The sequence below is a fragment of the Muntiacus reevesi genome, chromosome X (genome assembly GCF_963930625.1).
Source record: "Muntiacus reevesi chromosome X, mMunRee1.1, whole genome shotgun sequence".
In the NCBI taxonomy this organism is placed as follows: Eukaryota; Metazoa; Chordata; class Mammalia; order Artiodactyla; family Cervidae; genus Muntiacus; species Muntiacus reevesi.
This window is the reverse complement of record NC_089271.1, coordinates 61,248,429-61,273,271: the sequence shown is the minus strand read 5'-3', so window position 1 is coordinate 61,273,271 and position 24,843 is coordinate 61,248,429. Positions and strand designations below refer to the sequence as shown.

The window sequence follows — 24,843 nt, the reverse complement described above, 5'->3', positions numbered from 1 at the left end:
TGAAGACGGATTTTCCTTAAGATGAATCTTTATATGTCAAAGGTTTTCTCTCTCCTAGATTGTACTTAAAACTTTTTGAAATACATATCAGAGGTAAAATGTAGTATAGTATAATATTTTATGTTTGATCAATGGCCTACTATGGTATCTTAAACTTTTCATAATAACAGTGAACATTATTGAGCACCTGTTATATGTCAGTCATGAGTATCAGCTTGCAAGTTATATATATATATTTTAAGTGACCAGGCTGTACTTGCTCACACAAATCTTTACCCATAAAACTATTTCTCTAATGATAGTGTCATTGTGGTTTCTACCACGAACAGTGGCAATAGCACTATGACAATATTCCAGGCTAATATCTAATTTCAAACCACCAAACCAGACCCCTAATGAATGATAGGAAGAAATGTTTACTTCTCCAGTTAAGTATTTCAGGGCACACTTGGCTTCCAGAATGGTAGCAATATTCTCCCAGCGGTGTTTTGGTCTGTCTTCACTTTCTGCGTCCAGCAGCTTCTGCTGTAGGTCAGCAATCTGAGCACTCCTTCAGGGAAAGAAACAGTGTGCCTTATTGCTAGTAGCCTCAACATCAAGGAGAGGGAGGAGCTCTAAGGAGAAACTACAAATACTTTTATGGACAGAGGTATCAGTGAAATATCACTTAAATAATGACTGAGTCATCTGGTTAGCATTTTACACAGTATCTCAAATATTGTTGTAAAGGAACTCTAAGACTATCCAAATGTTTTTATTTTATTAAATACTGTTTGAAATAAGTGGGTCATATAGTAGGCTTGGAAAGATTTGTTTTAGTGAGGCTTTTGTTGTAGCACATTGACTATAATATGATTTTGTCTTGAGGCCATATAAGCTGGAATTGTGACATGGTGGCTCACATTTACAAGGACAAGGTTCTTTATGATCAAGTATGGCCTGAGACCAAGGTCTGCATAATATTTCAGTTTCATCAATAGCTTCTGTCTCAAATTTGCTAGGTATCCCCATGCTAGGCAGTGTACTGGCATGTGTGTAACATGCAATAAGGTACTATAAAGAAAATGGATACTAAAATAATCTGAGATAGTAGTTCTTAACTTTTTGGGTCTCAGGACCCCTTTACACTCTTAGAAATTACTGAGGACCTCTAAGAAATTTTGCTCATATACATTATACCTATAGATATTTACACTATTAGAAAGTAAAAGTGAGGAAAATATTTATTAATTCACTTAAAGTCACAATAATCCATTATATATTAACAATTACATCTGCAGTGACACTATTGCCAAATAAAGTCACATTCTAAGGTCTGAGAAGGACATGAACGTGTGTGTGTGTGTGTGTATGAGTGTCTTTCTCTCTCTCTCTCTCACACACACACACAAAACAACATTTTCCAATACAAAAAACAATGCAGTAAGAAGGGTGAGATTGTTTCACATTGACATTTCTCTGTAATGTATGGTTCAGTAGAAGACAGCTGGATTCTCACATGTCCCTCTGCATTTAATCTTTTGTGACATGTTCTGGATGATGTAAATGAAGGTAGTCTGGCCACACATGGATATGTAGTTGGACAAAAGAGGAGCATTTTATTTTAATTTTTAATTTAATTTAATTTTGGCCTCGCTGCAAAGCTTATGGGATCTTAGTTCCCTGACCAGGGATTGAACCCAGGGCACTGCAGTGAAAGTATGGAGTCCTAACCACTGTACCACCCGGAAATTCCTGGGAGGAGCATTTTAACAGCCTTTTCAGAAAACTGTGGATATTCTTCTTTGAGACTACACCAAAACCCAACAAGTTCCTTAAAAGAGTTGAAATGTAGTTACTTGCCAACTGAATGGATCTTTTACTCTTACATGATTCTGTAACATGTCATTTGGAAGGTCATACAGAACCCTCAAATCAACACATTTTGTTACACAATAGAAATAAGATAACAATTGTTAATATCACTACTGGGCACATTAGAAAAGTTATGTAAAACTGCCAAGTTAACAGTGATGGATACACATCATACACAAAATTCTTAAGTTTTGCTTGAAAGCTCAAATTTTATTTTTGGTGACAAACACTGACAGTTGTTTTCCTTGATGTGACAGGCTCACTCTGCTCATTTTTGAGAAAATGTCTGCCAAGTACCCAAGTCTGAATAACCATACTTTGTCTGTCAGTAGTTGTTTCAAGTAAAACTGATGTTCTGTGAAAAAAGAGGCCTGTCGAGCTCACACCTCAAACCGCAGAAGTGCTTTTCCTTGAGACAAACATCAGCCTTTGACATCAGCACGAATGCTTTATGTATTCTTCCCGTTCTGTCACACGGAACATTATGAAGATCTGAACTCAAAAGTTGAGATTTTAAAAAATTAACAATTTTTATTGTTTTATCATAGCCATTCTTGAGTAAAACTGATTAAAAAAAAAATGAGAGTGTGTGATGATGAAGTATTCAATGATCGCTAGTACAGGTTTGTGCTGGGCTTCTCAGGTGGTGCTAGTGGTAAAGAACCCGCCTGCCAATGCAGGAGACATAAGAGATGTGGGTTCAGTTCCTGGGTTGGGAAGATCCACTGGAGGAGGGCATGGTAACTCACTTCAGTATTCTTGCCTGGAGAATCCCATGGACAGAGGAGCTTGACAGGCTATGGTCCATGGGGTCGTAAAGAGTCAGACATGACTGAGTACAACACGTGGCACAGGTTTGTGCCATTGCTTTGATTCAAGCTAAGGTGCTAGCAGTTTTGTCCACTATTGCTTTGGCATTATTATGGCAAATGTCAACATAGTAAATATGGCAAACAATTTCTTAATATTATTGTAAAAACAGGGAGTCACATAGGTTCCCTGAAAGGGTCTCAGAGATCCCCAGGAGACTGTACACCATACTTTGAGAACCCTGGTCTAATATGTAGTCCTTTCCTTCAACAAGCTTACAATCTGTCTAGATTGACAAGACTAAGAGATATAAAATAATCAATAAATATAAAGATAACATATATCATCTGTACTACAAGACTGAGTACTGTAATTTCTGAAGGAGTTTAGAGAAGAGGAAAGTTAGTGAGGGATGAAGAGTCAGGGAAGGCTTCTTGGAAGAGGTGGGCCAGAACACTTTAGAGTTGTTTTATCTATCAAATGCCCTTTCCTGTCTTTAGAGAAATTCCTTTGATTAAACTCACCTTTGTCTAATTGCACTCTATGTGGCACCTGCCCTACATTTATATAATCATTTACTTAGGCACAATGGTATGCAGGTAAATGTTTAACAAACAGCACCTAAAAATACCAGATCTGATTTGTAGCCTTTGCTAGTTTCCATAGTGTAAATATTCTCATCACGAGCGATTGTAAGCTATCAACAGTTTACAGCATTCCTGAAATTTTAACAAACAATTTCAACATGCCACTGTCAGTCAATAATGAGTGACTTCACTCAATGTTTCTACTTGAAAGCAAGGACAATGCCATCTATACTTTCTATATATCCCAACTACATCTAGTGTAGCACAAAGTGAAGTGAAGTGAAGTCACTCAGTCATGTCCGACTCTTTGTGACCCCGTGGACTGTAACCTATCAGGTTCCTTTGTCCACGGGATTTTCCAGGCAAGAATACTGAAGTGGGTTGCCATTTCCTTCTCCAAGTGTAGCACAAAGCAGAATATCAATTGCTGAGTGACTTAGACATATCCGAAGATATACAGCTAGTGTGTGTTGCTGAAAACAAATTAAATGATCGCCAAGGTCTTCTGGGCAATAAAATTCTATTATACCTAAGACAGTATAAAATATCTATCAAAGTTCTGTTCCTTATAGATTTCATAGATATTTAAAAGACAGTAATAGTGATTAAAGAGAAGAGCATTTATCGAGCACTTCTAAGATGCCAAGTTCTGTGTTACGTACTTTACTTTCTTTTTATTTATTTTTTTGGCTGTGCTGGGTCTTAGTTGCTTTGCATAGGCTTTCTCTAGTTGCAGTGAGTGGGGGTTACTCTTTGTTGAGGTGCTTGGGCTTCTCATTGTGGTGGCTTCTCTTGTTGTGGAGCACAGGCTCCAGGTGCGTGGGCTTCAGTAGTTGTAGCACGCAGGCTGTTGTTGTGGCATCTGGGCCCTAGAGAGCACAGGCTCCAGCAGTTGTGGTGCATGGGCTTAGTTGCTCTGAGGCATGTGGAATCTTCCTGGACTAGAGATTGAACCTGTGTCCCCTGCATTGGCCAGAGGATTCCTTTCCACTGAGCCACTAGGGAAGTCCTATACTTTACTTTCTAATCTCATTTAAAGCTCATGGTAGTTTACTTAAGCATTTTATCTACTTTGCTGATGATCTCTAAAATTCTTTCTCCCAGGTTGTTGATCTTCTGGTATCATTTATTGGGTTCTTCTAAAGTTTTGTTTTTTGTCAGTTCTTGTGATATATCATAAAGATAATAGATTTTGGAATTAGATAAAATGGGTTTCAAATCCTGGTTCTGTATAATCTTTAGCAAATTTTTTAAGATCTTTCAACTTTAGATCTCTAAAGTGAGAAGAATGATGCTTATCTCATAGAGACTGAAAGAGAAAATGTATCTAACATGCCTAGTGAAGTGTATAGTTCAAAAAAATCATTATTTTCTCTTGTTTCTCCAACATCACAAAGCTTTTGAATCACTGATTGATAGCTTCTATTTTGATTCAAGGCATAATTTTTTTTTATTCCTTTTATTTATTTTTCTGCTTTGATTGCTGTGGCGAAAACTTCCAAAACTATATTGAATAGAAGTGGTGAGAGTGGCCACCCTTGTCTTGTTCCTGACTTTAGGGGAAATGCTTTCAATTTTTCACCATTGAGGATGATGTTTGCTGTGGGTTTATCATATATGGCTTTTACTATGTTGAGGTATGTTCCTTCTATAGTGCTTTCTGAAGGGTTTTTATCATAAATGCATGTTGAATTTTGGCAAAGGCTTTCTCTGCATCTATTGAGATAATCATATGGTTTTTATCTTTCAATTTGTTAATGTGGTGTATCACATTGCTGCTGCTGCTGCTGCTAAGTCGCTTCAGTCGTGTCCGACTCTGTGGGACCCCACAGACAGAAGTCCACCAGACTCCTCTGTCTCTGGGATTCTCCAGGCAAGAATACTGGAGTGGGTTGCCATTTCCTTCTCCTGATTCAAGGCATAAATTGCTATAATGCCTTAGGGATAGTACCATTACCTGAGTTCCATTTCAGTCTCTAGACTTTCAATCTGCTTTTTCATGGAATCCTCTGACTCAGAAACCTGACCACGCAGTTCAGCAAGTGAGAATGTTCGCCTCTGTAAAGAAGAAGTGGGGATGAGGGTGAAGCTCTAATTGGAAAGAAGTTCTCCAAATTAGTGAGGGTTTCTGGGGAGTGTAGAGTATAATCATTGGCAACATATTTCCACAGTGTACTTACCCGGAGTTTAGGAGGTGGATTCTCCCCAGATTCCATTTTTAATTTGAGTTGAGCCACATCCTGAGCCAGAATCTTTCTGTCTTCGAGAAGGTCATTCAGATGGCGTTTGGCTTCCTCAGTACTGACCATTACCTCAATTTCATTTCCAAGCCAACTCTAGAAGATAAATCAATCATTTTAGGTTAAGGATGAGGAATCTCTGGCCCATGGGCTAGATTCACTCCAGGTTTAATTTCACTTGAACCAGAGCCCAAGTAAGTAGAAGTGAGATTTCCATTTGTGCCAAAACTCACCAAAAATCCCAATAGTGCTCTAAGAGCCTTTAGTGGCAATTTCCGAAAAGGTCACAAGAAAGCTTTCTGCAGAAAATATTTCTTCAGATATCCTAGCATTTCTATGTATTCTGTCTTTACCTTCTCCATTTTCTCCTTAATCTTTGTCCATAATAAGTCATAATACAGAATTGAAGTATATTGTGATCATCTGTTCTACTTAATAAACAGATAACCATTATTAATCTTTAAAATAGATCGATGGAATTTCAAAAAATGCAAACAAAATGAACTAAATTCAGTTTTTAGAAAGGTAGCCTGGACTTCCCTGGTGGTACACTGGATAAGAATCCACCTGCCAATGCGGGGGACATGGGTTCAAACCCTGGTCTGGGAGGAACCCACATGCCATGGAGCAACTGAGCCTAAGCACCACAACAGCTAAGCCCGTGCTCTAGAGCCTGCACACTACAACATCTGAGCCCAAGTGTTGCAACTACTGAAGCCCATGTGCATACAGCCTGTGCTGTACAACAGAAGGCACCACAATGAGAAGCCTGTGTATCGCAATGAAGATCCAGTGTAATAAAAAACAGATACTTTCAAAAAATGAAAATTTTCATTTTTAGATGAAGATATACCATGCTAAGAGTAGTCAAAGAAAGCCGAGTGGATATATTTTATAGTAATGATTATTAATTATTATTAATCAAATATAATTATTTGATATTAATCTGGAATCAATTCTGGCAATCTGGAATCAAGATTGCCAGGAGAAATATCAATAACCTCAGATATGCAGATGACACCACCCTTATGGCAGAAATTGAAGAGGAACCAAAGAGCCTCTTGATGAAGGTGAAAGAGGAGAGTGAAAAAGCTGGCTTAAAACTCAACATTCAAAAAAAAAATAAAAATAAAAAAAAAAAAAAAAAAAAAAAAAAAAACTCAACATTCAAAAAACAAAGATCATGGCATCCGGCCCCATCACTTCACGGCAAATAGATGGGGAAACAATGGAAACAGTGACAGACTTTATTTTCTTGGGCTCCAAAATCATTGAAGATGGTGACTACAGCCATGAAATTAAAAGACGCTTGCTCCTTGGAAGAAAAACTATGACCAACCTAGACAGCGTATTAAAAAGCAGAGACATTACTTTGCCAACAAAGGTCCATATAATCAAAGATATGGTTTATCCAATAGTCATGTATGGATGTGAGAGTTGGACCATAAAGAAGGCTGATCGCTGAAGAACTGATGCTTTTGAACTGTGGTGTTGGAGAAGACTCTTGAGAATCCCTTGGACAGCAAGGAGATCAAACCAGTTAATCCTAAAGGAAATCAGTCCTGAATATTCATTAGAAGGACTGATGCTGAAACTGAAGCTCCAATACTTTGGCCACCTGATGTGAAGAGCCGATTCACTGGAAAAGACTCTGATGCTGGGAAAGATTGAAGGCAGGAGGAGAAGGGGATGACAAAGGTTGAGATGGTTGGATGGCATCACTGACTCAATGGATATGAGTTTAAGCAAGCTCCGGGACATGGTGAAGGACAGGGAAGCCTGGCGTGCTGCAGTCCATGGGGTTGCAAAGAGTTGGACATGACTGAGTGACTGAACAACAAATACAGAATTTGCATCAAAGAATATTATTACCCACACTTATATGGGCAATAAATCTATGACAAAGGAGGTAAGAATATATAATGGAGAAAAGACAGCCTCTACAATAAATGGTACTCAGAAAACTGGACAGCTACATGCAAAAGAATCAAACTGGACTACTTTCTCACATCATACACAAAAATAAATTCAAAATGGATCAAAGACCTAAGCATAAGACCTGGAACCATAAATCTTTTTAGAAGAAAATATAGGCAGTGAGCTCTTTGACATCAGTCTTGATAATATTTTACTAAGGGAAACAAAAGCAAAAATAAACAAATGGTACTACATCCAACTAAAAGCTCTTGCACAGCAAAGGAAACTATCGACAAAATGAAAAGGCCATCTACGGAAAGGGAGAAGATATTTGCAAATGATATATCTGATAAGAGGTTAATATCCAAAATACACAAAGAACTCATAGAACTCAATATCAAAAACAAACAAAAACAAAACTAGATTTAAAAATGGAAAGAGGATCTGAATAGACATTTTTCCAAAGAAGACATACAGATGGCTAACAGACACATGAAAAGATATTCAACATCACTAACCATCAGGGAAACACAAATCAAAACCACAATGAGATATCACCTCACACCTGTCAGAATGGCTATTATCAAAAAGACAACAAATGATGTGTTGGTTATCCATTTTAAATATAGCATTGTGTACACCTGAAACTATCACAACATTGTTAATCAACTATACTCCAATATAAAATACAAAGTTTAAAAAAATTTCAAAAGAAACAGTGTTGGTGAGGCTGTGGGGAAAAGAGAACCCTCGTGCACTGTTGTTGAGAATGTGAATTGGTATAGGCACAATGGAAAACAGTATGGAGAGTCTCAAAAAATTAAAAATAGAACTACCAAATGATCTAGCAATTCCACTCCTGGGTATTTATCCAAAGAAAACAAAAAGCATAATTAGAAATCATATATGCACCCCAATGTTTATTGCAGCACTATTTACAATAGCCAGTGTACAATAACCTCAGTGTCATCAATAGGTGAATGGATAAAGATGTGAGATACATATATATATAAGATGGAATGTTACCCAGTCATAAGAATGAAAATCTTGCCATTTGTGACAACATGAATACACCTAGAGGACATTATGCTTAGTGAAATAAGTCAGACAAAGACAAAACTATGTGCTTTCATTTATAAGTAGGATCTAAAAAACAAAACAAATGAACAAAACAGAAACAGAGTTATAGAGAACAAAAAGGTAACTGCCAGCGGGGAGGGGGATAGAGGGAGGAAAGAAATAGGTGAGGGAGACTAAAAGGTACAAAATTCCAGTTGGAAAATAAAGGAGTCAAGGGTATGAAATGTACAGTGTGGGGAATATAAAATAACTATATAATATCTTTGTATGGTGACATATTGCAACTAGACTTATCATGGTGATCATATATTGAATCGCTGTTGTGTAACAGGAAGTAACATAGTGTTGTAGGTCAATATACTTCACAAATAAACTAACAAACTCATAGCAAAAAAGGTAAGATTTGTGGTTTCACAGGTGGGGTGTGGGGGAAGGAGGACTTGAATGAAGGCAGTCAAGAGGTACAAACTTCCAGTTATGAGATAAATAAGTATTAGGGATATAATGTGCAACATGATAAATATAACTAATACTGCTATAAGTTGTTAAAAGAGTAAATCCTAAGAGTTCTCATCACAAGAAAAAATTTTTTCTATTTCTTTAATTTAGTATCTATATGAAATGATAGATGTTCACTAAACTTATTGTGATTATCATTTAATGATGTATATAAGTCAAATCACTATGCTGTACACCTTAAACTTATGCAGTACTGTATATCAATTTATCTCAATAAAATTGGAAGAAAAAAGGAATATTGTCAAGGATAAAAAAAGATAATTTCATAATGGTAAGGGAGTCAATTATTCAAGAACTTAACCCTTAATGTTAATGCCCATAATATACAAAGCACCAAGATGTCTGAAACAAAATCATATATAAGCCAACAAAGGAGATAATGTAGAATCATAAATATACTCAATTGATCCAAAAGAAGCCAGAAAACAAGGAAAAGGGAATGAAGAACAGATGGGACAAATTGAAAAAATTTGCCTGCCAATGCAGGGTACACGGGTTCAATCCCTGGTCCAGGAAGATCCCACACACCATGGGGCAACTAAGCCCATGCACCACAACTACTGAACCCTGCATGCCCAGGGCTGGTGCTCCCCAGTAAGAGGAGCCACCTCAAGAGCAGTCCTGCTCCCTGCAACTAGGGAAAGTTTGTGCACAGCAATGAAGACACACTGCCATCAAAATAAACTGAAAACAAAACAAAGAAGGCACAAAGAGGTTAAAGCTAAAAGGATTAAAAAAAATATACCATGCTAACATTAAAAGAAAGCTTGATGGACTTATTATCAGAAAAAGTAGATATCAGAACAAAGAATATTGCCAGGAATAAAAAAGATCATTTTATAATAATAAAGGGATCAATTAATCTTAAATGTTTATGCCCCTAATAATAGAGCTTCAAAATATATGGAACTATAAGAAGAAAAAAACAAATCCATAATTCTAGTTGAAGATTTCAATGCCCATTTCTAAGTAATTGATAGAACAAGTAGGCAGAAAATCAGCAAGGAAACAGTAGAAATGAACCGCACAATCTATCAAATTGACATGATTGACATTTGTAGGACACTCTATCCAACTATAGCAGCATATACATTCTCAAGTACACATAGTGTGAACATTTGCCAAGACTGACCATATTCTAGGTCATAATATATCTCAATAAATTCAAGGGAATTCAAGTCATAAAAAGTATATTCTCTAACCACAATGGAATTAAATTAGAAATCACAACAGAAAGATATTTGGAAAAAAATCCCCTAATATTTGGAAACTAAATAACGTCCTTTAGATTTCATTAAAGGAGTATTAAGGGGAAATTTATAGCACTAAATGTTTATATTAGAAAAGAACTCAAATCAATGACCTCAGGTTCTACCTCAAGAGACTTAAAAAAAGCCAATTAAATCCAAAGCAGAAATAAGGAAATAATAAAGATCAGATTAGAAATTAATGAACTGGGGTTTTGGGGATAGTTTTTTTAACTATGATAGAATATACATAACATAAAGCTTACTATTTTAACCATTTTTAAGAATGAACTGATTCTTTGATAAACCTTAGCCAAACTAATCAAGAAAAAGGAGAAAAGACACAAAATATCAATAATATGAATGAGATAGAGAATATTACTACAGCTTTTACAGATATTAGGAGGGTAATAAGGGAATATTATGAATAACTTCATGCCTTTATGAGTCATTCATTCATGTGTTTGGCATGAAGTTATTCATGTCGAACACACAAACTACCAAACCTCACTCAAGAGAAAATATATAACTTGAACAACCCTATATCTATTTAAAAAACTGAATTACAGTTAACCCCTCCTCTGACCCAAAGCAACAACTAACAGAAACATCCTTCAGGCCTAGATGGCTTAACTTGTGAATTGTACAAAACTTGTAAGGAAGAAACAATATTAGTTCTATACAAACTCTTCCAGACAATTGAAGAGGAGGCAACACTTTCTCACTTATTCTAGGAGGCCTTGATACCAAAACCAGACAAAGACATTATAAGAAAACAACAGACCAAAGTCCCTCAAGAATACAGATATAAAAATTGTACACACAATTTTTATTTTAGCAAGATTTTAATTTTATACATTGTTGAACTCAAACAATGGCACTTTCCTGCTGGCTTAGCGGTAAAGAATCTGCTTGCAATGCAGGGGATCCCGGTTCAATCCCTGAGTCAGGAAGATACCCCTGGAGGAGGGCATGGCAACCCACTCCAGTGTTTTTGCCTGGAGTATCCCAAGGACAGAGAAGCCTGGTGGGCTATAGTCCATAGGGTCACAAAGAGTCGAACACAACTGAAGCAACTGAGCACACACGCATGCACACACGAACTCAACAATACATAAAAAGGATGATATATCACCACTAAGTGGAGTTTATTCAAAGATTGAAAGACTGGCTCAATATTTGAACATCGAAATCATTCACCAAATCAACAAACTTGACACAAAAAGTGTTTGGCAAAATTTATATCCACAGGGTTTGATCCCTGGTTGGGGAATTAAGATCCTGCAAACTGCATGGTGTAGCCAAAAAAAAAAAAAAATTATATCCACTCAAGATAAGAATTCACAGCAAACTAAGAACAGATAAGAACATTCTCAAGCTGATAAAGGACCTCTACGAAAAACCTATCGCTAATATCACACTTAGTGGTAAAGACTGAATATTGTTCCCCTGAGATCAGGAACAGAAGGGTTTCTACTGTCATTTCTCCTATTCAATATCATCCTGAATGTCCTAGCCAATGCAATAGGGCAAGTAAAATAAATAAAAGATATATATATTATAAAAGAAGAAATAAAACTGTATTTATGGATGACATGATTATCTATATAGAAAGTCCCAAAGAACCTAAAAATAGCTACAAAACTAATAAAGTCAGAAGATAAAAATTAATATACAAAAGTCAATTGCATTTCTATATACTAGAACTGAACAACTAGATAAATAATTTGGCAGTTTCTTGTAAAGTTAAATATACACTTACATTGTTGTTGCTGTTCAGTCACTAAGTTGTGTCTGCCTCTTTGAGACCCCATGGACTGCAGCATGCCAGGCTTCCCTGTCACACTTACCATATGGTCACACTTACCATATGACCAAGCAATCTCAGTCTTAGGTATTTACCCAAGTGAATGACTGACTACCTTTGTTATACAGAAACCTGTATGAGAATGTTTTTATAACCGTTTTATTCATGAGTACCAAAAACTAGGAGAAAAACGACTCCAAGATAACATTTAACAGGTGAATAGATAAAGGAACATCCATACAATGGAATAATATAGGCAACATCATGGATGAGCTTCCCTTGTGGCTCAGTGGTAAAGAATCCACCTGCCAATGCAGGAGACACAGGATATGCGGGTTCAATCCCTGCGTGGGGAAAATCCCCTGGAGGAGGAAATGGCAACCCATTCTAGTATTCTTGCCTGCAAAATCTCATGGCCAGAGGAGCCTGGCAGGCTACAGTCCATGGGGTCGCAAAGAGCTGGACATGACTGAGTATGCACAGACACACATGGATGAATTTCAAATGCCTTATTCTACGTGAAAGAAGTCATACTATATGTTTCCAGTTATATGACATCGATACAATGCAAAGTGAAAACAATAACGACAGAATGCAAATCACTGTTTATGAAAGGCTGGGGATGGATGTGCGAGATGGCTGCAAAGTGTTACAGGGCAATTTGGAGGGGATAACTATTCTATATTTTGATAATAACCAGTTTTAACATTATATATGATGTTAAAACTTGCAGAACTGTACTACACCAAAAAGGGTAAATCTTACTGTATGTCAGTTATATCTTAATAAAATAAATTGGAAAAAAATCAATGCCATTTGCCATACTGAGTAAAAACAAATCATAAGATCATCTCAAGAGGATTCAGAAAAAAACTTTTGGAAAAACCCAACATCTGGTCATGATAAAAAACTTTCAGCAAACTAGGAATAGACAAAAACTTATTCAACCTGATACAAAAACCTATAGCTAATATACTTAATGGTGAAAGATTGAAAGCTATCCTTCTAAAATTAGGAACAAAGCAAGGATATCCTCTTTTTATCTATTCTACTAGTGTTTTACTAGAGGTTCTAGCAAATACAATTAAGTAAGAAAGGCTTTTTTTTAGGGCATACAGAGTGGGCAAGGATAAATAAAATTGTCCCTATGTGCAGATGACATGATCACCTACATAGAAAATCTAGTGACAGAAAGCAGATTAATGGATGCCTGGAGATGGGGGGTAGAGGGAGATTGGGTAGGGGAGGGAGGGATTACAAAAGTGGACAAAGTAAGTTTTGTTCCTGATGGACACTGACATTATCTTGATTGTGGTGATGATTTAAAGGTGTATATCTGTGTCAAAACTTTTAAAAATGTACATATTGAATATGTATAATTTATTATAAGTGTAATATACCTCAATAAAACTGTTAAAAAAAATTTATCTGCTCAAACTTGATCCCTATGACCAATAGGGATCGAGACTCAGGAACAGAAAGAGTTCACTACTCCTGCTCTTTAAACAACCATTTGGAGGTAATCATATCATTGGGAAATAAGGTTTTCAGGTAGAACTTCAGATTTTGTAGTGTTTACTTCTAAATAAAAAGAAAGCAACTTCCCATTTTCCCTATTCCCAGTGTGCATAAGGCAAATGGTGCCTCAAGCTGTCCATACCTTCACCCGAGCTGCAGTGCCTTCCATTCCACGGCTCTGAGACTCTTTCCGCTTGTCTGCGACCTCTCGCTGTTTTTGGAGAGCATCCTTGAGACGCTTGTTGGCAGCTGCTGCCTAAATAAAAATGGTTCATAGTAATGTTGAATTAAAGGGTATGAAAGAAGAACATTCTCATTTCTAGCATAAAAATTCTATGGGTCTGAATTCTATAAGAACCACATTTCTAAGTCCCCATGTACATAACACTGGTTATGGCTTAAGAGCCTAGGGGAGGTACACATTTCAAGGAAGTACTGCTGACTGATAGTATCTAGAAATGTCACATATCAATATTGCTTTTTTTTTTTTGTAAAGAAGCAAGTCCAATCAGGAAAAAAATCCTTATTTGAATAGTGCCATTTTCAGCAGGTTTTATGCTCACAGTTTAAGACCAACAGGGATCAAGACTCAAATTGCTGTCAAGATTGGTATCCATGGTTTCTCAGGACACTGGCTTATTTAAGGGATGCTATTCTGCCAGCATCTAAGCCTGAAAGTGATAAAACACTTGACCTAGCAGATTGGATTTTCTTACCTCCTCAGTTTTACGTCTGAGCACATTAGACTGTTTCTGGAAGTTTCTTTCAAGTTTGAGCAGTTCATATTGCCTCTTGCGGTCCTAAGAAAAAGAGAGTCAGATTTTTAATTGTTATTCAGCTAGTTAAAATAAAACCTTATAATGTAACTGAAGAGTCTTTCAACAGTACAGTCATTATGGAAAACAGAATGAAAATTCCTTAAAAAATTAAAAATAGAAAGACCATATGATCTGATAATCTCACTACTGAGTATACATGCAAAGGAAATGAAATCAGTATCTTGAAGAGATACCTGCATTCCCATATTCATTGCAGCATTATTCACAATAACCAAGCTATGGAAATTACTTAAGTTGACATAAGTTGTTGACAAACGAATGGATAAAGAAAATGTGGAATATATTGATGTCTGAACAACACAAGGTTAGGGGTGCCAACTCTCATGCAATCGAAAATTCGTGTGTAACTTTACAGTTGGCTCTCCATATCTGTGGTCCTGTATCCATACATTCAACCACTTGTGGATAGTATAGTGCACGTGTGCTAAGTCGCTTCAGTCATGTCTTACTCTTTGCGACACTATGGACTGTAGTCTGCCAGACTCCTCTTGTCCATGGGATTCTCCAGACAAAAATACTGGAGTGGGTTGCCATGCTCTCCTCCAGGAGATCTTCCTGACCCAGGGATCGAATGTCTTTTATGTCTTCTGCATTGGGAGGTGGGTTTCTTACCACTAGCACCACCTGGGAAGCCCCTGAATGGTATAGTAGTGTAGTATTTACTATTGAAAAAAGTTTCATGTGTAAGTTGACCCATGAAGTTCAAATCCATGTTGTTCAAGGGTCAATTGTATACATAATGGAATATTATTCATTCACAAACAAGAAGGAAATCCTGCCATTTGAAACAACGTGGATGAACCTGGAAGTCAATATGGTAAATGAAATAAACCAGACTGAGAAAGACAAATACTATATGATCTCACTTATATGTGCTAAGTCGTTTCAGTCGTGTCTGACTCTTTGTGACCCTGTGGACTGCAGCCTAGTAGGCCTCTCTGTTCATGGGATTTTCCAGGCAAGAATACTGGAGTGGGTAGCCATGCTCTCTTTCAGGGGATCTTCCCAACCCAGGGATTGAATCCACGTCTCCTGCATTGTCAGGCAGGTTCTTTACCACTAGCGCCACCTGGGAAGCCCTCTCACTTATATGCAGAATCTAAAAAAGTTGAACTCATATGACCAGAGAGTAGAACGGTAGTTATCAGAGACTGAGGGGGAGGCGTGAAGAAAATGGGGAAAGGTTGGTCAAAGGGTATAAACTTTTAGTTATAGTGTATAACAAAGTACCTATAGTTAAGAATACTATATTGTATACTTAAATCTGCTAAGAGAGTAGATCTTAAGTGTTCTCACACTGAAAATAAAAGATAACTATGTAAGGTCATGGATTTGTTGGAATCAGGAAATGCCATATTTTCAAGTTTCTTCTCTTTCAAGATTGTTATGACTATTCTGGGTCACTTGCATTTCCATATGAATTTTAGGATAAACGTGTGAATTTCTATAAATGAGCTAGATAAAATTTGGTTGGGATTGTGTTGAATCTGTAGATCAATCTTGGGGTATTCCAACTTAATATTAAGTCTTCCCACTCATGAGCATGGGTTATTGTTCTTTTCATTTAGATCTTCATTTAGATCTTCAAAGGATGTTTTGTAGTTTTTAGTATACAAGTCTTACACTTGTTTTGTTAAGCTTATTCCTAAGTATTTTATTCTTATTGATGTCATTATAAATGGAATTGTCTTAATTTCATTTTCAAATTGTTAGTTGTTAGTGAAGAGAAATATAACCATATTTTGTGCATTGAACTTATATCCTGCAACCCTGTTGCTCATGCTATTTGTTTTAACAGTTTTCAGTTGATTCTCTAGGATTTTTTATATACAAGATCATGTCATCTCTAACAGAGATAGTTTTGCCTATTCCTTTTCAATCTAGATGCCTTTCATATATCTTACTTGCCTAAGTGTCCTGGCTAGAACCTCCAGGACAATGTTGAATAGAAGTGATGAGAGTGGATGCCCTTGTCTTGTTCCTGATCTGATGAGAATTCACCTGTTAATTTTATTGGGGTTTCTCTGTATGTGATGAGTCATTTTATTTTGCTGCTTTTAAGTTTTTTGTCTTTGTCTTTCAACATTTGGACATGATGTGTCTTGGGTGTGGATCTCTGTAAATTTATCCTACTTGTAGATGATTGAGCTTCTTAGATGTGTAGATTAATGTTTTTTTAAATCAAATATAGAAAGTTTTCAGTCATTAGATCTTAGAATATTTTGACTGTTGTTTCACTTATTGTTCTCATGAGCTACCAGTCTCCTAATTACTCACTACCAAAATTTCCACTGTTTTTGACAGCACCTTTAGGTTTTAACTTCCCCAGATTCTGTTGCCAAATAAAGTCAGTCCCCTTAGGGAGAACTGCATTCCTATGGCCTGCCTCTCCCCCTGGGCAGAACCATCTGTACCACTGTTTAGGACCTGGTGGGACAGCAGCCCACTTCTCTGAGTGACATCTCTGTTCTAGGATTAGGATGCTGAGCAGGGGCAGCATACCCTATTTTTCTTGGTTTGCCTCTCTTGACATGGAACCTACATCCTATGATTAGAGGGGTTAGGATAGTCAGACCCCAGTAGTTGTGGTCTTTTGCAGCAGAGGTAGAGCTTCCAACGCTGTGCATGGGGGTGAGATGGAAGAAGGGATCCCCAGACCTCTTGGCTGCTCATACTCAAAAAAAAAAAAAACTTCAGCAAAATGGAGCTGTTGGGGAGGAGGGAGGGAGTTGCTCGAGGCTCAAAGGCTACAGACTCTTTGATGTTCTTATTGAGATTAAATAGATTTCCTGGAATGAGCATTTACTTCCTGTATGCCCTTAAGACAATTCCAGAGACTTTTAATAGTTGTTTTTATACATGTCACCAGTTGCACTTCTTTTGCTGGGAAGAGAGTCCACAAAGCTCCTCATGCCACCATTCCTAAAACATTTATCTCATTTCTTGACTCAACATATCACATTCTGGCCTGTTCTAAAAATGATCCCAAATTAATGTCCTTTCCTGTGCTTTCCAAGATCACTGCTACTACTCTAATTCAGGTCGCTATTATCTTTCTGGATGATGCAATATCTGCTTGTATTCTGGCCTCTAGATTCCCAATACTTTAGTTTAACACCTGAATCCCAGATGTAACTTGGAAAGCAGTACTTTGCTGATATTACTTTGTTTCTCAAAAATCCTAAAAGTCTTTATACTAACAAAATAAATTTCATATTTCCTGAATCTTTAACAATCCAGCTTCAACTTGTCTTTCCAATGAAATCTTCTCTGACTATCCTTCATCCAATATGGACCATATGCTATTCCTTGAAAATTCGGACAAAGCTGTCATCTCTGTGTCTTCATTCCTGTTCTTCCATTTATCTGGAATGCTGATATTTACCTCTGTCAAAATCCTTTCTATTATTCAAGGCCTTTTCAGTTATCATCTTTTTAGTCCAGCTAGAAGTGTGGTACCCTTTCTTAACTAAATTGGCATTTTAGACTATTTGTAAAGTACAAATCTCTTTATTTCTTGTATTGAAGAAAACTATGCTTAATTTTTTTTATTTTTTAAGAAAACTATGCTTAATTTTTTATGGTTTTAATTTGTTTATTCTTATAAAAAGATATGACAACTGATAATATTATAATGAACTGTTTTCAGACCTTTGAAAAATTCCATGAGTTTTTTAAACCTTCTAAATAATTTTTAATTACTTTAGAAATATTTTAATTTAAAAATATTTCTAAATAAAACTTAAAAAAAATGGTACACTCTTTTTCTTAAACATTTTATTTTCTAATTAGTCTCCAGTGTACGTATTTGGTAACCACTTGGGCTGAACCTTGCTGGATGTCAGAACAACAAGAAAATGGAAGGTGGGAGGAAGGTTCAAGAGGGAGGTGACATATGTATACCTATGGCTGACCAATGAGGATACAAGGCAGAAACCAATACAACACTGCAAAGCAACCCCTGCCAGCCAAAAATAAACATTTTTTTTAATAAAGTAAACAAATTTTTTAAAAAATAAAAAGTGATTTTTATTATTTTCTGCTTTCCTGATTGTTATCCTCCCTGGTACTACATTACATACAAATATTATATAAACTTCATTATCACTCTCAAATTAATATATTGGAACACTAACTTGTTGAAGAAAACCATACTTATGTCTCACTTTTCCATTTAGACAAGATATTCTCTTTTTGCAATAGATTTCTTTAATAATGCTCAGTTAAAAAATAAAACTACCACCACCTTTAGAAATTATATTCTACCACTCTTTGTAGATAAGACATTGTTCAAGGGCAGAACACGTATATTACTCATCTTTCTATTTTCCATGGTATCTAGTGGATAGTACCTTGCAAATAGTAGACGTTTAAAAAATTCATGTTAAATTCATGAATGTATCATATATTTAGAGATCCAGTTGTTTGAAGAGAGGCTTTAATGTTAGTCAGCCCAGAAAATGGTTCATTAGGTAGGACTCTGAGAAGTTGCAGTTACTTACTCGTTCTTTTAACTGGATTACTTCTTTGTCTTTTTGTTGCTTCCATTGTCTAAACCTCTCTGCATCCTCTTTCATCTGACGCATTAACTGGACCCTCTGGTTTTTTATCACCTATGAAAACAAAAATCAGCACAAGTAGTAGTCATCTGCATTTATTCTGGGCTGATATACAGACGGATAGACTAATCATTAAGGAGAGAAAATCCAGGGCTGAGCTGAAAAGTTTGCCAACAGATTTTCTGATTATGCTTGCAATACTCCTTACTATGCTTGCACAGGGTTTCCAAGTATAGACTATACAAATGAACACTCTGAACAAATAATAGAAAAAAATAGATCAGTCACTCAATCCTGTCCAACTCTTTGTGACCCCATGGACTGCAGCATGCCAGGCTTCTTTGTTCTTCACCAACTTCTGGAGTTAGCTCAAATTCATGTCCATCCAGTCGGTGATGCCATCCAACCATCTCATCCTCTGTCGTCTACTTCTCCTCCTGCCTTCAATCTTTCCCAGCAACAGGGTCTTTTCTAAAGAGTCAGCTCTTCGCATCAGGTGGAGCTGATATTGGAGTATCAGATATACTCACAAAGTATTGGAACTTTGGCTTCAGCATCAGTCCTTCCAATGAACATTCAGAACTGACTTCCTTGAGGATGGACTGGTTGGATCTCCTTGCAGTCCAAGGGACTCTCAAGAGTCTTCTCCAACACTACAGTTGAAAAGCATCAATTCTTCATCGCTCAGCTTTCTTTAACGTCGAACTCTCACATCCATACATGACTACTGGAAAAACCATAGCTTTGACTAGATGGACCTTTGTCCGGAAGGTAATCTCTCTACTTTTTAATATGCTGTCTAGGTTGGTCATAGCTTTTCTTCCAAGGAGCAAGCATCTTTTCATTTCATGCCTGCAGGCACCATCTCGTGATTTTGGAGCCCCCCCCAAAATAAAGTCTCTCATTGTTTCCTTTGTTTTCCCATGAAAACAAAGTGCCATGAAGTGATGGGACTGGATGCCATGATCTTCGTTTTCTGAATGCTGAGTTTTAAACCAGCTTTTTCACTCTCCTCTGTCATCATCATCAAGAGGTTCTTTAGTTCCTCTTCGATTTCTGCCATAAGGATGGTGTCATCTGCATATCTGAGGCTATTGATATTTCTCCCGGCAATCTTGATTCCAGCTTGTGCTTCTTCCAGCCCAGCACTTCTCATGATGTACTCTGCATATAAAATAAATAAGCAAGGTGACAATATACAGCCTTGACATGCTCCTTTCCCAATTTGGAACCAGTCTGTTTTTCCATGTCCAGTTCTAACTGTTACTTTTTGACCGGCATACAGATTTCTCAGGAGGCGGGTAAGGTGGTCTGGTATTCCCATCTCTTGAAGAATTTCCCACAGTTTGTGGTGATCCATACATTCAAAGGATTCAGCATAGTCAATGAAGCAGAAGTAGATGTTTTTCTGGAACTCCCTTGCTTTTTCTATGATCCAAGGGATGTTGGCAATTTGATCCCTGATTCCTCTGTCTTTTCTAAATCCAGCTTGAACATCTGTAAGTTCATGTACTGTTGAAACCTTGCTCGGAGAATTTTGAGCACTACTTTGCTAGCGTGTGAGATGAGTGCAATTGTGTGGTAGTTTGAATATTCTTTGGCATTGCCTTTCTTTGGGATTGGAATGAAAACTGACTTTTTCCAGTCCTGTGGCCACTGCTGAGTTTTCCAAATTTGCTGGCATATTGAGTACAGCACTTTCACAGCATTATATTTGAGGATTTGAAGTAGCTCAGCTGGAAGTCTATCACTGCCACTAGCTTTGCTCATAGCTTTGCTCATTTGCCCACTTGACTTTGCACTCCAGGATGTCTGGCTGTAGTTGAGTGATTACACCATTGTGGTTGCCTGGGTCATTAAGACCATTTTTGTATAAAAAATGTACCTACAAGCTAAAACCAGCTCTAAATTCACTGCATATAAATGAAATTTCAAGGAAGTATCTACTAAGTCTCAAGGACAAATCTACCTAGCAACTACTGTATTCAAATAGGTTCAGTACAAAGATCTGTAACCACCACTCTGTAGATGTCAGAAGTCAAACATCAGTGACCAAAAATTTTCTCTAGGTGTCAGTCATTCTGTAATCACTTTGCAGAATTATTCCACATGATCATGCAAAGTGGTCAAAATATCACCAGTAAATATTAAGGTATCCTTGCCCTTTGGTTTCAGAGAATCTAACATTAAAATTCTGAATGTCAAAACTGAGTTTTGTTATTCAAATTCTAAATGACTACTATCACAATGTCCTTACAAAAAGGACATTTGTAGAGATTCAAGCTACTTACTCAGTTGAAAACACCTCTGTAGTATAATTCTAATAGAATGCCTATGGTTGTTAAGTTTCTACAGGGTAAATGCAAGGATGAGAGTTTATTACTCGTATTTCCTGGTTCAGTTTGGAGACGGTATGCTCTGTGGATTCTTTCAGCTTCAGAAGTTTAGACTGTTCATTCAGTTTCTTCTTCAGATCAGCTATTTGACCCTCTAGCTCCTGGAGACGTTTCCGGCGGCGCTCACTCAACCTAAACACAGATTTTGTAGGAATAAGGACTAGCAAGAGCAAAGTCTGATTTCAAAGGATATAATATTAGACTCCCAGGTTTACAACCTTGATATATTTAATATAGGTGACCAGTCATATAGCCATCTTAAATAAGGAAGACTGGACTTCCCTGGTAGTTCAGTGGATAAGAATCCGCCTGCCAATGCTGGGACAGGGGTTCAATTCCTGGTCTGGGAAGATTCTACATGCCTTGGGGCTACCAAGCCCATGCCCCACAACCACTGAGTCCACTTGCCACAACTACCAAAGCCAGCACACCCTAGAGCCTGTGCTCCGTAACAAGAGAAGTCCAGGCACTGCAACTAGAGAGTACTCCCCACTCACTGCAATTAGAGAAAGCCCATGCACAGCAACAAAGATCTGGCACAGCCTAAATAGAAATTTAAAAAAATGAATACTACCCTAAAAACTACAACTGTCTCAAAAATTAGAACTTAATACAAAGAGTAACGGAAATTTTTTGAGCATATAACTACGCAGTTGTCTCAATACTACCCCCACCCCCGACCGCCACTGCCACTTTGTGTTAAAAGGATGGTTCTTTAAAAGCATTTCACTTCACTTTAGTTATAAGGAATAATTCTGAGGATTGTTACATAAGTCTGAGATAGAAAGCAAACATTCAACATAACTTCTAAGAACGTGAACTTTGAATACTATAGAGAAATATAATAAAATCACTGAGTAAAAAGAAGGTAGAATAGCCAATAAGGCAAAGGTCTAAGGGACAGTAATTTGTCTTGGCTTTATTCTTAACTGACTAAGGGATGGCTAGATTGATTTTTCATTTACTAGCCTGAATATTAATTCTATTCACAAACTAATTTACTATCAGCATAGGGACCAAGAAACTGCTGGTCTGGTAGGTCTGATAATCTTTCAAAATCTAGCTCAAATGCTAACTTCTTTATTTTTATTCTGTTTAATTTTCAAATGCTAACTTCTTATAAAGCCTTCCTTGATTATGCCTCCCTGAACTGATACCTTCTGCCTCTGAACTCTGAAAGCGATTACTGCCTAAGAAATTTATTTGGCTACTAATCACATGCTGTGTTATGGTATTCTTTTACTGTCACCATGAAATGTTATTTAAAATCTCAATTCCTTAATTTTCTTTTGTTTTAGGTCTCCTCTCCATAATTAGGTTTAAATCCTCTAAGGGCAGGAAATGGCTCTTTTACTTTTCTATTTCCTCTACAGCTCTTCACACACAGTTAGGAACGTGAAATAGTATTTGTTGACTTTTTTCTTACTTGGCTTGGTTGACATCCTTCTTTGCTGTTTGAAGTTCAAGAACCAATTCTTCTTTTTCCTTTTGTAGATTGATGACTTCCAATTCTAGATTTTTTATGTTATCCTAGAAATGTTATAGGTTGAGAGAAAGAAAGTATTACAAGGTAAAGGAAGAAAATCATTTCAACATTTCACATCTTAAGAAGATATGCATTCAATTTCTACCACTTCAGTTGCACACTGAAAACATTTCTATTTGATTTGATGGAGATTAAAGTTATGTAGTGGGAAGGAAAAGTACCAACCTGGAATCCAAAGGCCTAGATTTGAACCTTGAGTCCAGCATACTCTATGTAAATAACTTAAGGAAAGCCATTTCATCTCTTTTAGCCTTAGTTTCTGTGCAAAAAAGAGCTAATGTGGCAGATCTGAGACTTATCAGTCTTAAAAACAGATCTGCTTGCAAGTTGGACCTGGGTTCAAGTCTGGGAACTTGGATTTTGGTAGGATTCCCACAATTTCCTAACTGTTAAGAGTGGCTCACTATGCTTGAACTATGCAAGCAATATGACTTATGCTGAGCACATTGCTTTCCTTCTGGGAGTCTAGAATTTTCATATGTGCTAGGGAGAGAATGCCTACATGAATTACCCCTGCTAACAATCCTGGATTCCTAGGCTCAGGGGAGCTTCCCTAATAGATAACATTTCACACACATTGTTAAAACCCATTGGTGGAGGAATTAAGTACATACTATGTGACTCCCCATTGGAAGAAGACTCTTGGAAGCAATCAGTTTCCTATAGACTGCCCCATGTGCTTTTTCCCTTTGATGATTTTGTTCTGCATACTTCCACTATAATAAACCTTAGCTGTGAGTATGACTATATTTGAGTCCTGTGATTCTTCCTGGTGAACTGCTGAACCTGGTGGTGGTCTCATCTGTGTAAACAATTAACAACACTATCTACCTCACAGGTTGTTGGGAAGATCAAATAAGACAAAAAAGTAAAGATATTTTGTAAACTGTAAAGAGCTGCACATTCTTATATTTTGAACTTTCAAATGTATGCATGTAACAGCAACTGCAGTTCTGCATGCATTTAGAGAACAAATTCTAGAAATGATAGTTTGGTAGCTTTTCCAAGATTGGAAAACTCAACGAATAGATTCCTATCTGCTTTCACAGGAAACTGGCTGAATGAGTGGTTAGTATCCAAGAAGATTACATAAAGGCCTTCAACCAGTATTGAAATGAGACAAAGAAGCAGAGGCAGGTTAGGTAGGGCCGTATCTAAATAGGCAAGAGCTATTTTTCAAGAAATACACTTTTAGTCATTTCAATATGAACAATGATCGCTTCTTGGTCTTTTGGCTAAGATCAAGTGTAATATGAACAATGAAAACCAATCTCACTGCTTTATATACCCTGTATATTTAGACTGATGATAATGTATGTGTGTGTACTTACAGAAGTAACACATGAAAACATTCTTACAAAAAATAATCCAAATAATACACATAAAGGGCAAGTTCCCTTGACTGCCCCACCCCTGCCAAAATTCCAGACCTCTCTCCAGAAGTAACCATTGTCATCAGCTTGGTCCAGATCTTCCAGACACTTTTTCCTAGACATTTACATACTATGTATCTGGACATGTACATATTCTAGACATTTACATGGAAGTGTGTGCATTTATTTATTAAACATGTTGTGGCAAATGCCTAGAACATATATGTAAATAGATTTGAAAATAATACATACATATGCATATATGTACATGTATGTAGATACCTACTAAAATATGTTAAAGACAGTGTCACATTATACATAGATAACATTTTGTAACTTTTTTTTTACTTTTTTCTTTTTTTTTTAGTAGTCTTTTTTTTAAAAAAACTTGGTCTTAGAGATTTATTTATATCAGTGCATACAGATCTGTCTCATTGTCTCAGTCTTTTTCTTTTTTGCCATAATGAAACACTCTTGTACATGCGTTCTGTGCACATGTGCAAGCCTCTTCTAGGGTAGAGACAAGTGGAATTACAGGTTCATGGGGGTAC

General features: G+C 36.9%; 1 protein-coding gene and 1 pseudogene across 3 annotated transcripts in view; one reads left to right on the top strand and one right to left on the bottom strand.

Moving 5' to 3' along the window:
- The window catches only part of KIF4A (kinesin family member 4A), a 136,523-nt gene that overhangs the window by 18,734 nt on the left and 92,946 nt on the right, over positions 1-24,843 (bottom strand). For all 3 annotated transcript variants that reach the window (XM_065916392.1, XM_065916391.1, XM_065916393.1), the window contains 8 exons: positions 22,800-22,903; positions 21,361-21,505; positions 18,921-19,031; positions 14,296-14,379; positions 13,722-13,835; positions 5,432-5,587; positions 5,209-5,309; positions 421-550 (listed from right to left, as the gene is read on the bottom strand). In XM_065916392.1, coding sequence (XP_065772464.1) covers positions 421-550; positions 5,209-5,309; positions 5,432-5,587; positions 13,722-13,835; positions 14,296-14,379; positions 18,921-19,031; positions 21,361-21,505; positions 22,800-22,903 — 945 coding nt within the window. The remainder of the gene's footprint in view (positions 1-420; positions 551-5,208; positions 5,310-5,431; positions 5,588-13,721; positions 13,836-14,295; positions 14,380-18,920; positions 19,032-21,360; positions 21,506-22,799; positions 22,904-24,843) is intronic.
- Positions 24,135-24,276, top strand: LOC136155004 (U2 spliceosomal RNA; annotated as a pseudogene).